The following is a 14,366-nucleotide window of genomic DNA, read 5'->3' as shown; positions in this document are numbered from 1 at the left end:
GATCTGCAAGGCGGCCAATCGGTTCACACCTTTACCAGGCACTACTGCCTCGAATCCGATTCCAGGGCGGATGCCCAAGTAGGCCAAGCTTCCTTGAGGAACCTGTTTGGGTAGCCGGGTCTATCTAAGCATACTGTTCCTTCTCTGTTTTTTCTTTCCTTTGCCTGCAGGGGGATGAGATGAGGCTCGCTATTCTATTCTAATGCTTATGACTATTGATGAGGATCCCCTGGAAGAGAAGGATTAGTTACTTACCTGTAATCCTAGTTCTCTTCCAGGGGTATCCTCATCAAAGTCATAAGCAACCCTCCCGCCTCCCCGGGCAAAGGTGTGATAGGTTTCAGAGGTTATTATTTCTTTGTGCCATGACTTTTCAGTCTCCGCAAAGAACTACTGACCTAACTGCCACCCCTGAGGCATGATGGGAAGGTGGGGGTCAGGTGTGCCTTAAAGGCACAGTGTCCGTTTTTTGCTATGCAGCTATGAGTTAGCTTTTCAGTCTTTTTAGACTGGGTATTTGCAATGCAGCCTGGGAGCTTCCTATGCTTTCAGTGTTTTCTAAGAATTTCTGCTGTTTTCTAAGCATTAAAACAGTTTCCAAACAATTTATAATGTTGTTTCTCATGTTTATAATGCTATTTTCTTATGTGTAGTGGAAATTACTTACAGCATGGTTCAGCTCTAGGGTTTATGGGCTGCAATTGCTTGTGTATACATATAGGTATATATGTATGGATATATATATGTGGGGCACATATAATATACTGTTTCCGGGATCCCGCACATGGGCGGGAATATTCTAATGCTTATGACTTTGATGAGGATACCCCTAGAAGAGAACTAGGATTACAGGTAAGTAACTAATCCATTCTCACAATTTAGGGGGTCAAACGTGGAGCAAGGGCAGCATAAGAATACTCGTTGTGTGCCTCACCTGCAGCAAAGGGAAGGAAGTTCAATTGTGGCTGCTATATGAGTGAATAGAAGTTAGTGCACATAAAGTATACCTCAGTCTCAATCTCTTAACTGCACCTAGAGAAGGAATTTCAGGCAGCAGCATCGCTTTGAACCTTTCCATGAGAAGATGCTGGCTGAAGCTGTCGAAGCACGGCTTTTTCACATTCCTCCATTTACCTTCTCCACTGGGATAATCTGGAATTAGGGCTGAAGTTTATTTCCATGGTGAGGACTTTGGGCTCCAGCAATGTTGTGACAACGCACAATGTTACTTGGCGTGATAAGGGAGAGACCGCCCTTTGCACTGCGCTGCATGGGGCCCTCATAGCACCCAAGCCTACATTTTATGCTGTGATCTGTACACCTGTCCGGTCTATCAACAAGATTGATCACCTTTGATATAAGATGAAATGGCGCAGAGGATATAGTAGTTTTCCTATAGGGCTGTGTTAAACGTCTGCCTTTCTCTCTGCAGAGCCTGAAGTGGCTGGACCTGAAGGACAATCCATTGGATCCAACTTTGGCCAAAATAGCTGGAGACTGCCTTGATGAGAAGCAGTGCAAACAGTGTGCTACTGCGGTATGTGGGAGTGTGGCCACCTTAGGGTAGGGGAGGGGGGTTGGGTGGATGGTGATGTGTAAATAGTGCACCGCTGCAATATAGGGACAGCCTACATTGGTCTCTTTTCTTACGCTGCTCAGCTTTCTCTGTATAGAGATTTTTCATGTTCTACTCTTTCTTTAGTAATAATGCCCACTCTCGGCCCCTCATGATTTCCTTGCTGTTTGTGCCCATCTCTACCATTGTTCTTCATCTCTTGCACTTCTTAACATGTCTATTTAGAGGGTTTGTGTATCACCTTACGTTTACTTAAAAAGTGCTAATGTTACTGATTACCGAAGGTCCACCCTGTGTTGGGCTCACCCACAGCTTGTTCTTTTTCTCTCACATTTCACTTATTTCTTGCTCACCCTCATGGTCCGGCCCGCACATTGTCTTTCGCTGTTTTGCTTCATTTATTTGGGCTTATTTGCTATTTATCAGGATGCCCTCCACCTTTCTTCCTTAGTCAGACGTATTTTGTTCCTGTTTGTTGGACCTAAGATCCGGGGGTAGCTTGGCATAAGGGGGAAGGCCTATACTCGTTCGCGTTTCGTGCTTGCACCACACTCATCTCGCACTCCAGCGCACCACCACCAAAAATGATGCTACACCAGGAAGCTGAGAAAGTTGGAAAACCTTTATCTTCCCTTATTTCTGGTCTATTCTTTTCTCTTCAGGACATTAAATAATTAAATAATTAATGCACTTAGCATTGCACTACTTTAAATAGGGTCAATAAATAATATGCAACACATAGCATGAACACGGCACTGTCAAGATAAGCATTAACTACAAGGCCGCACTTAGCATTGCACTACTTTAAATAGGGTCAATAAATAATATGCAACACATAGCATGAACATTGCACTGTCAAGATAAGCATTAACTACAAGGCCGCACTTAGCATTGCACTACTTTAAATAGGGTCAATAAATAATATGTAACACATAGCATGAACATGGCACTGTCAAGATAAGCATTAATAACATGGCACTGTCAAGATAAGCATTAATTACAAGGCCGCACTTAGCATTGCACTACTTTAAATAGGGTCAATAAATAATATGCAACACATAGCATGAACATTGCAGTGTCAAGATAAGCATTAATTACAAGGCCGCACTTAGCATTGCTTGCGCTGAAAAATCAGGCCCTATCAACCTAGCGCCACCCACAGCACTAAATTCTGCTTCAAAATATGACAGGTGGACCCAGCGCCATCCTTGGTAGATCACTAGCGCCTCAGGATTCTAATTCCTTCCCTCACGCTAAACCTGGTGACTCACTAGCGCTTCTTACTCTGGTCGCTTGACATAGCGCATTACATGAGGTCCCACAACCAGGGCGGAGGAATACAACAGATTGAAACGGGCGCTTTGAGGGGGTTGGGGCCAAAGGTCCTGCACCAGCAGTCCGGGGCTATCCTGACGCTATAGGAGTCCTGCAGGGGCAGGGGCGTGGACCAGTTTACTCCTTCCTCGGGTGTCGGGTAGGCACCCCCGGCTTACGTAGCACTACCCCGGGGGAGGGGCGAGTCCTGGGCCTCACTTCGGCCTTCCGCCCGCCTCCCCCAGGGGTTACCTGATACTTGGACCCTCGCGGGACTGAACGCGCTCACTTTGGCTCCCTCCCGGCGATATCCGGGTCGAAGGGGAAGGCGCGGGGCTCCCGGACGGGCCAGACGTGGCCGGGGAGCTCCGCTGGATTTCAGGCTCTCCTCACAGGTGCCGAGGCCCGCGCCGGCCCACAACACTCCGGCGGGGGCGCGGCCCAACCAACCAATGGAACTACGGCGGGGGCGGCGTTTGGCAGCCCGCCCCCGTCAGGTGATACGAGTGATCAGCTTCGCCCTAGCGCGGCCCACAGGAAGCCTCGGCGACGCCTCTCTCACTCAGAGGTCCGCGCCTCCAGACACTGGGTCAGCGATTCTCCTCAGGAAAGCCTCGATCTACAGCGCAGGAACAAACCATCTACGCAGCCAGCACCCCTGGGTCTGCGGCGCTGAACACTCTCCCACCTCAATACAGCAGACAGTCTCAAGGTTTGGGCGTTCAAGGGTTACGGGGAATCACCGTGGCAGGGGGCAATGGAACGCTGAAGGGAGCTCCTTATCTTGGTGTCCCACAGGGGTCCTGACTAGGCGATTTGCCCTACTTGTCTACTCGTTCCCCGAGGACAGAGGTTACCAGCCGGGTCAGGTCACCAGATAGAGGGCGGTGTCAACCAGGGGGGGTAATAGCTGTCCCAAAGGACAGTCAATCACTCCTTTTTGTGCGCCCACCTCCCCACGCAAGTGCCTGCCTCCTGGCTCCTCACCTCACACCACCTCTCTAAAATGGCTGCCGCCCCTCACCCCTATATATAGCCTGGGCCCTGACTAGCCAGAGGGACCCAGAAGGTGCTGGAATCCCCCCTGTCAGCCTATGGCCCAGGCTCAGAGGTGACAGTTAGGGCCACCATTTTGTAGGGGAGATGTCATTCACCCTCCATTTTATAGGAGCACCTTGCGCCTCATCCCCAATTAGTGAAGATGGGCACCCAGGGCCTCTACGTTACCACCAGATAAAGACAGGAAAAAGAAATGAGGAAAGGAAGGGACAAAAAGAAAGGAATAGAGGAGGGAACCACCGAAGGGCTGACAGGTCTAACACGCGTCCCCCCCCCCCCCAGCTGAAAGTGGGGAGAGCTACCCAATCCCTTGGGAGTCCTCTTCACTAAGGCGGAAATACCTGGATAGACCGTCAGCATTGGCGTGGTCCACTCCCTGTAGGGAGATGGACCACCTCAATAGCTTGGGATTTTCGTCCCTCATTTGCATCAGCCACCTGAGGGGCAGGTGGTCGGTCTGAACCAGGAAGTGCGAGCCAAACAGGTATGGCCGCAGCTTCTTCAGAGCCCACACCACCGCAAAAGCCTCCCTCTCAATTGCACTCCACCTCTGTTCCCGGGGGAGTAGTTTCCTAGACAGGAAAAACACCGGTTGGTCTAGACCCTCGTCGTTGAGTTGCGACAGCACTGCCCCTATACCATGCTCCGACGCATCTGTTTGGACGATGAACTCCTTGGCGAAGTCAGGGGCCCTGAGAACAGGTGCCACACACATGGCCTTTTTCAAGGTGTCAAAAGCTTGTTGACATCCCTCGGTCCAGATTACCCGTCGAGGGTGCTTTTTGGAAGTGAGTTCAGTCAAGGGGGCCACGATAGTACCGTATCCCTTGACAAAGCGTCGGTAGTAACCAGTGAGGCCCAAGAAGGGCCGGACCTCTGTCTGAGTCTTGGGGGGTTCCCAGGCCATGATGGTTTCGATCTTGGCCTGGAGGGGTTGCACCTTGCCCCGACCCACCAAATGACCGAGGTACACTACCGACCCCTGCCCGATCTGGCACTTACTGGCTTTGATCGTCAGACCTGCCTGCTGCAAAGCCTGAAGAACGGCCTGAAGGTGACCCAAATGGTCCTCCCAGATGCGGCTGAAGACAGCAATGTCATCCAGGTACGCAACCGAGAAGGCTTCCATTCCAGAGAGGACCTGGTTCACCAATCGCTGGAACGTAGCAGGGGCGTTCTTGAGCCCAAAGGGCATCACACAGAACTGGTAGTGACCCTCAGGTGTGGAGAAGGCTGACCTTTCCTTGGCTCCATCCGTCAGGGAAATCTGCCAGTACCCTGATGTAAGGTCAAAGGTACTGAGATATTGAGCAGCTCCCAACCGGTCAATGAGCTCATCCGCCCTCGGGATAGGATGAGCATCTGTCTTTGTCACCAAATTCAGCCCCCTGTAATCCACACAGAACCGGAGTTCTGGGGTAGTGCCCGGTGGGGCAGCTTTAGGTACCAGTACCACCGGACTGGACCAGGGACTACTTGAAGGCTCAATCACTCCTAGCTCCAGCATCTTGGTAACTTCTCCATGGATGCTAGCCTTCACTTTATCCGACAGTCGGTAGGACTTAGACTTCACAGGTGGGCTGTCCCCTGTGTCCACATCATGGGTACACAGATGAGTCCTTCCCGGGATAAGTGAGAACAAGGTCGCAAACTGCTCCAGTACCTGGCGACAGTCCTTCCGTTGTTCAGGAGTTAGGGACGGTGAAAGGATTACTCCCTCCACCGACCCATCCTTCTCTTGGGAGGCAAACAGATCGGGAAGAGATTCACTTTCCTCCTCCTCTGACCCATCAGTCACCATCATTAACGTGACATCGGGTCTCTCTTGGTGAGGCTTGAGGCGGTTGACATGGAGCACCCGATGGGGCTGCCTGGGGGTCTTAAGATCTACCACGTAGGTGACTTTGCCCTTCTTCTCAACCACCTCAAAGGGGCCTGACCAGCGATCCTGGAGGGCGCTAAGCACGCCAGGTTCCATCACCCACACCTTCTGGCCAGGCTCCAGCTCCACCGGGTGAGCGTTTCAGTCATACCATTCCTTCATGACCGTTTGGCTGGCTTCTAGGTTTTCAGAAGCTTGCTTCCACAACCTAGCCATTTGGCTACGAAAGGCCAGCATGTAGCTCACCACATCCGGGGGAAGTTTTCTGGGAGTCTTTTCCCATCCATCCTTCACCAGGCTGAGGGGTCCTCGCACAGGGTGCCCGTACAACAGCTCGAAGGGGCTGAAGCCCACTCCCTTCTGTGGTACCTCCCAGTAAGAAAATAGCAAACAAGGTAGGAGGACGTCCCATTTCCTCCGCAGGCTCTCGGGCAGACTCCGGATCATGCCCTCTAAGGTTTTGTTAAACCTCTCCACCAGACCATTGGTCTGGGGGTGATAAGGAGTGGCGAACCGGTAAGTGACTCCACACTCTTTCCACATAGCCCGCATATAGGCCGACATGAAGTTGGTACCTCTGTCCGACACCACTTCCTTGGGGAATCCCATCCGGGTAAAAATTCCCATAAGGGCCCGTGCCACTGCAGGTGCAGTAATGGTCCTCAGAGGGATAGCCTCTGGGTACCGTGTGGCATGATCCACCATAACCACGATAAACCTGTGACCGGCAGACGTTGGTGGATCCAATGGCCCAACAATGTCGATGCCCACCCTTTCAAAGGGGGTGCCAACGACAGGCAGTGGTTCCAGGGGAGCCTTCAGCTTCACCCCTGTTTTCCCACTAGTTTGGCAGGTTACACACGTCCTACAAAAAGTATCGGACGTAATCCTCATCTGAGGCCAGTAGAAATGAGGGACAAGTCGAGCAAAGGTCTTGTCTTGTCCTAAGTGTCCTGCCAAGGGTATTTTGTGAGCCAATCCCAATAGGAAGGCTCGGTAACGCTGGGGAACCACCAAGGCCCGGGATGAACCATGCACCGGAGCCTTGGGTTCGCTGTAAAGGCGTCCATCTTCCCAGTATAGGTGGAAGTTCCCCGAATCGTTTCCCGCTGCCTGGGCTTCGGCCTGCCGCCGTAAACCCTCAAGGGTAGGGCACTCCTTTTGGGCCCGACAAAACTCCTCCCTAGTAGGTCCTCCCTCCACCTGCCAGTCTGCAGGGGTAGATAAGCCCTCCAAGGAAGTTACATCCCCCTCGGTAGACTCCGGGACCACTCCAGTCGCCCCATCCGCCTTCAGAGGTTCCGATGCCGGGGCAGGCTTCCCCCGTCCCCGTTTACCCTTTCCGGCAGCTGGTTGGGCCTTTGTCCCAGGTTCCAACCTCTGTGAATCCCCTCTTCGGGCAGTCACGGACCGAGTGTTGGCACACGTCCACTCAGGGGTCCCCAACATTTCCATGTGGGCCCTGAACTCGACCTCCTTCCACGCTGAGTGTTCAAGGTCATTTCCCAACAGGCAGTCGACCGGCATGGCAGGGCTTATCGCAACTCGTAGAGGACCCGCAACCCCTCCCCACTCAAAGGGAACCTGGGTCACCGGATAATGACCCTCTCGGTTGTCAGCCATCACAACCGGGTGGACTTCATGGGGAACCACCTGCTCTGGGGACACCAGCTGACTCCTTACCATAGTCATGCTGGCTCCTGTGTCCCTCAGAGCCTCCACCCTCTGGGCATTGATGGTGACCCATTGCCTGTACTTAGTAGTATTCGAGGGCACCTGGGTCTTAGGAACCATCTCACAATCCCCTAAAAACACTAAGGTTAGCCCTACCCACTCACCTCCCTTATCTAGGGGCAACTCCTCCCCGAGCACTACACTCTCCACCCCAGGGGTCTTTCCTCCAATGGGAGGGTGTGGTCTCTTGGGACACTTGGCATCCCCCTTATAGTGCCCAACCTCACCACACTCATAACATCGGACAACCCTAGGCTGCTGACCACGGTCAGGATAAGGGGGTTTGTGGGGGCCAACCTTAGGAGGGAATCCTACTCCCTTCCCTTGTGAACTCTTTTGGGGGCCTTTGACGAACTCCTTCTTTTTGTCTCCCCCCTCTTTCTTCTGGGGGGCGCCCTGTCCAGCCCCTTGGAAATTCCCTCCAGTCCCTTTTGAGGATACCCGGGTACTCGCCCAGATATCCGCCTCCTCTGCAAGCTTCCTTGGATTAGTTAGCTTGCTGTCCACCAGGTGCTAACGCAGCTCCGGAAAACTTTTCTCGAGGAGGTGCTCCTTTAGAATTAAATTATACAGTCCCTCATAGTCCTTGACCTCACTGCCTTGCACCCAGCCCTCGAAGGCCTTCTTGGCATAGTCCAAGAAGTCGACCCAATTCTGGGTGGCCAACTTCTGACTGCCCCGAAACCTCTGCCTGAATTTTTCAGGGGTCAGCCCAAATTTCCTCACTAGGGCTACCTTCATGATGGGGTACCTAGTCTGGTCTGGTTGTTCCAGTGCTAACAATGCATCCCTCCCCACCGGAGGCATGTACCTATATAGGCCACCCCCCACTGAGCTTCGGGGACCCCATGGGCTCTTAGAGAGACCTCATAGGCAGCCAGCCATTTTACAATGTCATCCCCGACACCATAGCTGGCGACTACATCTTTGGGCAGGTAGGGCCTGGACTCTCTCGGGATTCCTCTTGGTATGCTGCCACCATCAGGACTGCTGGGGGTTCCAAGTTGAAGGACTTTGAGCTCTAACTCCTTTAAATGGAGCTCATGGAGGAACCTCCTCTCCTCCCTCTCCTTTTCCAACCGGGCTAGATCCATTCTGAACTGCCTCTCCTCCCTCCGGTCGGCTAGATCAGCAGAGGACAGGCTCCCCCCTGAAGCGCTACTACCCACTCTTGATGGGGCCCTGGACCCAACGTCCATATTGCCGCTCCCAGGGGGAAAAAGGACTTCCGGTTCTTCCAGGGGGTCTAGTCCTGGTTCCTCCTCCCGTTTCCCGCTAGGGTGGGCCATAACCCAGGCTCTTAAGCTTGCTTGGAGCTCCATTTTCTTCGCCCCCTGCTTAAAGAATACCTCCCGCTCCTGGCAGAATTCCTTCAATTGGGCCACGTATATTCCTCCAACCTACCCAATTCGAATTCCATCCTACCAGATGGGACCCCAGCTCAATCAAAAAGAACTTCACAATGGAAGACCTTCCCTAGAAAGGAAGTATAACACGGGACAATTTTGAAAACCTCCAATATGGAAAACAACCTGGAGAAAACTCCAGTCAAAACAATCTAGTGTGGCTGTGGCGCGCGCCAAACTGCTACTGAGTGGATGCAAGCACAGATTCAGGATCCCACCGCTGAGCACCAATTTGTTGGACCTAAGATCCGGGGGTAGCTTGGCATAAGGGGGAAGGCCTATACTCGTTCGCGTTTCGTGCTTGCACCACACTCATCTCGCACTCCAGCGCACCACCACCAAAAATGACGCTACACCAGGAAGCTGAGAAAGTTGGAAAACCTTTATCTTCCCTTATTTCTGGTCTATTCTTTTCTTTTCTCTTCAGGACATTAAATAATTAAATAATTAATGCACTTAGCATTGCACTACTTTAAATAGGGTCAATAAATAATATGCAACACATAGCATGAACACGGCACTGTCAAGATAAGCATTAACTACAAGGCCGCACTTAGCATTGCACTACTTTAAATAGGGTCAATAAATAATATGCAACACATAGCATGAACATTGCACTGTCAAGATAAGCATTAACTACAAGGCCGCACTTAGCATTGCACTCCTTTAAATAGGGTCCATAAATAATATGTAACACATAGCATGAACATGGCACTGTCAAGATAAGCATTAACTACAAGGCCGCACTTAGCATTGCTTGCGCTGAAAAACCAGGCCCTATCAACCTAGCGCCACCCACAGCACTAAATTCTGCTTCAAAATATGACAGGTGGACCCAGCGCCATCCTTGGTAGATCACTAGCGCCTCAGGATTCTAATTCCTTCCCTCACGCTAAACCTGGTGACTCACTAGCGCTTCTTACTCTGGTCGCTTGACATAGCGCATTACATGAGGCCCCACAACCAGGGCGGAGGAATACAACAGATTGAAACGGGCACTTTGAGGGGGTTGGGGCCAAAGGTCCTGCACCAGCAGTCCGGGGCTATCCTGGCGCTATATGAGTCCTGCAGGGGCAGGGGCGTGGACCAGTTTACTCCTTCCTCGGGTGTCGGGTAGGCACCCCCGGCTTACGTAGCACTACCCCGGGGGAGGGGCGAGTCCTGTGCCTCACTTCGGCCTTCCGCCCGCCTCCCCCAGGGGTTACCTGATACTTGGACCCTCGCGGGTCTGAACGCGCTCACTTTGGCTGCCTCCCGGCGATATCCGGGTCGAAGGGGAAGGCGCGGGGCTCCCGGACGGGCCAGACGTGGCCGGGGAGCTCCGCTGGATTTCAGGCTTTCCTCACAGGTGCCGAGGCCCGCGCCGGCCCACAACACTCCGGCGGGGGCGCGACCCAACCAACCAATGGAACTATGGCGGGGGCGGCGTTTGGCAGCCCGCCCCCGTCAGGTGATACGAGTGATCAGCTTCGCCCTAGCGCGGCCCGCAGGAAGCCTCGGCGACGCCTCTCTCACTCAGAGGGCCGCGCCTCCAGACACTGGGTCAGCGATTCTCCTCTGGAAAGCCTCGATCTACAGCGCAGGAACAAACCATCTACGCAGCCAGCACCCCTGGGTCTGCGGCGCTGAACACTCTCCCACCTCAATACAGCAGACAGTCTCAAGGTTTGGGCGTTCAAGGGTTACGGGGAATCACCGTGGCAGGGGGCAATGGAACGCTGAAGGGAGCTCCTTATCTTGGTGTCCCACAGGGGTCCTGACTAGGCGATTTGCCCTACTTGTCTACTCGTTCCCCGAGGACAGAGGTTACCAGCCGGGTCAGGTCACCAGATAGAGGGCGGTGTCAACCAGGGGGGGTAATAGCTGTCCCAAAGGACAGTCAATCACTCCTTTTTGTGCGCCCACCTCCCCACGCAAGTGCCTGCCTCCTGGCTCCTCACCTCACACCACCTCTCTAAAATGGCCGCCGCCCCTCACTCCTATATATAGCCTGGGCCCTGACTAGCCAGAGGGACCCAGAATGTTCTGGAATCCCCCCTGTCAGCCTATGGCCCAGGCTCAGAGGTGACAGTTAGGGCCACCATTTTGTAGGGGAGATGTCATTCACCCTCCATTTTATAGGAGCACCTTGCGCCTCATCCCCAATTAGTGAAGATGGGCACCCAGGGCCTCTACGTTACCACCAGATAAAAAAAATATAGTGGACAGGAAAAAGAAATGAGGAAAGGAAGGGACAAAAAGAAAGGAATAGAGGAGGGAACCACCGAATGGCTGACAGGTCTAACACTGTTGATCTGCTTTTGTTTGGTATATTTAATGTGCTGCTCGTTTACTTTCTTCAGACTCCTGCAATATGTTTTTATCTCAAGCTCATGCAACCTCATGCCTTCTAACAGGCTTGCTCCTGTTCTCGGGGCAGCGCTTGTAGTTCCCGTTGAAGCTCACTCTAGTCTCACTTTGTCTCGTGCCCTTGTCTTTATCAGGGTCCGTTCTCGTCCTGTTGAATTTTCTACATTTCAGTATTGTTTCCTATTTATTTCTCTCTGTTTTGTCTTGTTCTGTCTCTTATTGCACACACCATAGTCATGCACACCACCCATTACCATGCTGCCATGTCTTCCTCATCCCGTGTCTTTTTCCTTGCAGGTTCTTCAGTACATGAGAGCAATCCAGTCTGAGCAGGACCGCGAGCGTCAGCGCCGGCTGCTTGTGGAGAGAGGTAGCCACTGATGCAACACTGCACTGTGGGGTGGGAATCATTGCTAATACTGTAGCGTGCCTTTTTCTCTTTTGTAACTGCTGCTTTCTGGCCCATCGCCTTGAATCGGAGATTTATACGGCGCTACGCCACCCAGGCCTTCAGTTACTCCGTCTCGAATGAGGAAGGCTAGCAGAACCGGGGAAAGCACGTGCTTTCTTAAGCTCCCAGGTCTTGAGCGCCTGCTTGAAGTTTAGCTAGGGCGCTCTCTTCCTCTTGTTGTGGGGAACTGTTCCAAGTCTGGGACGTCTGTCTGAAAGGTTTGGCCTTTTAATGCAAAACATTTCAACCATAAATAAGAAACATGTTGTTAGATGGTTCTCGCTCAGTTATAGAGAGATTTTGCTGGTGTGCGGTATCTCTGATCTTGTGGGGGATATTTAGCACTGACAGCATTTTCTTTCAGGCTGATAGTGAAGAGATTTTAGAATTCTCCTAGTTGTCAAGTTAATTAGAAAGCTTGAGCGCAATGCTTCAAAAAACAGCACCCGCCGCCTCCCAAGTTGGGTTCATATTAATGAATTACATTTATACATCCATTGATTACATTTGAGTGTGATTCCCATCTCGTAATCCTAAAAAACATTTTCTGCCCCTAATGGAAACTCGATAAGCCATTGGGTTTAAAATACTTTATTCAACGTTCTTAATGTCCAGAGATTAGGTGGAAACAGTAGCTTTTCCTGCAAGTATTTGAGAGCAAGTGTCTGCTTCCGCTTAAACACCAGACTTAGTCATTTAAAATTGATTGATATAAAATGTTGCCTATCTGCGGATTCATACTTGGCAGCTGCATTATGTGTGGTTTGAAGCTAGTTAGCTACAGCCTTTTACAAACCAGAGAACTACACATTGGCACAACGTAGCCTAGAGTTCAGAAGCACGGCTATTACTACCAATAGCAAGGAAGCCAGGAGTAACTGGTGGATCGTTCTGAGCTGGGAAAGTAAAAAAATATATATTTATCAATAAATAGTACATGGAACGGTGTTCAGCATAATAGAGAGCATTTCTGTTTTAGTGAGTAGGGAATTTTCAAGATAAAGATAGATGGTTAAAGCGAAAAAGGGTTGGCCGGCAGTGTTGATTTTCTTGGTTGCGTAAACTGCCATAAACTGTTTTATACTGCATAATAAGGACATTCTGTAGTCCTTCAGCCCTCTTTCTTCCTACATGTAGGACATTCTTTGACACTGGAAACCCAGCTTTCCTTTTTATAACCTGTTTGATATTTTTTACTTTTCTTTATGGATAGGCCAGAGAGCTAAAATGCCTTTAGGTGAAAGTATGCACTTTATACATAGCTACAATAAATAAATACAGCACCTGCCACTGCACAAAAATAGGACCATGCACAGAGAGGCACTTTGCAAGGACCCAGAACTCTAGGACTTATTGTTCTTAATCTTTTTTCCTCAGACTTCTGCTTAATTAGGACTTAATGCCTGTGAAAGTATAAAACACTTAAAAATGACAGTTGTTTGTGAAAGAAATGTGCTGAAGGAGCAAGACCAAGATATATTTTTCACCTGTAAGAACCCAACGTTTGTGATACAGTGGACTCCAGCACATCCCGAGCTGCTTTCAGATTAACAGATGAGAAAAGAGGATGATCACTTTTTATTAAATTTGGCTGAGCATAAGGCTTCTCTTCAGATCAGGGAGCAAGGATAAGTCTAGGACAATATAATACAGTGCAAGACCAACGTTAGCAGTGGCATTCATTTCTGCTTTTTGCAATTTTTTTCGTATTGAGGCAATAAGGACACGTGGCCAGAGGGGAAAAAGCATGAGGGAAGTGAGGATCAAAAAACACGGTGAAGAGTAAGAGGCAGGGCCTATCTCTGAGATAATGGTGCGAGGACACAAGGAGGGTGGTGCAGATATAGGGTGATGGGCGTGGTAGTGCAGTGATGTGCATGTTGCTGTGCAAGCCTAGCAGTGATTGGGTGGAGATGGGTGGTACAAGTGAGACACAAAAGGTTCTGTAATGGGAAACCTTTTCAAATGCTTTAGACCTTTGTTGGAATGCTTTAGAACCTGGATGCAGATTATAATATTTAGGTTAAAAAATATACTTGTGTATCGAGTCTGATGTCCTCTTTGGCCGTTAGACTCTGTACGCTAGTGTTCCACACACAAGTACAATGGAGTATTTATAGTGATCAACATTGGTGTGCATAAAACATAGTTATGTGAGCACTGAATATACAGTAATCAAATATACAATAGATCGTTGTGCTAAGTGTAATAGTTAATCAACTTCCAGGACCCTTGCACAACCGGGAGTGATTGAGTCCGTATGTTTTAGACAAGAAAAACAAATGTCATGGATAGACGTTTCTTGATAGACTGGATAAATCTAATCGAAATCACTGTGGGTTTATTGAGGGATGATATGGGTTGCTTACCAGTTAGGACAAGAACCACCACAAAGAAGTATTTGGTTTCAGGTTAATGTGTTTATATGTTGCTTTTTGTCTGGGTTTTAGAGGTCACTCTCCAGTGTGGCAATGGGAGGTCAATGTGTTTTAGTAAAAACTGTAAGGGTGGCTTTGTAAGGAAGGGTGGACTTTGGAGTCGGTGGGCAAGACATGTGTCTAATAGCAGTTTATTGAATAGTTTCCGAACCCTTGT

General features: G+C 50.4%; 1 protein-coding gene across 1 annotated transcript in view; it reads left to right on the top strand.

Annotated features, from left to right (window-relative positions):
- The window catches only part of LRRC59 (leucine rich repeat containing 59), a 97,163-nt gene that overhangs the window by 74,480 nt on the left and 8,317 nt on the right, over positions 1-14,366 (top strand). The window contains exons 5-6 of the mRNA XM_085617102.1: positions 1,433-1,537; positions 11,618-11,690. Of these exons, the coding sequence (XP_085473228.1) occupies positions 1,433-1,537; positions 11,618-11,690 (178 nt within the window). The remainder of the gene's footprint in view (positions 1-1,432; positions 1,538-11,617; positions 11,691-14,366) is intronic.

This window comes from Triturus cristatus, chromosome 7 (assembly GCF_964204655.1).
Source record: "Triturus cristatus chromosome 7, aTriCri1.1, whole genome shotgun sequence".
In the NCBI taxonomy this organism is placed as follows: domain Eukaryota; kingdom Metazoa; phylum Chordata; class Amphibia; order Caudata; family Salamandridae; genus Triturus; species Triturus cristatus.
Note: the sequence above shows the minus strand (reverse complement) of the source record. Positions and strands in the feature narration are given on the sequence as shown.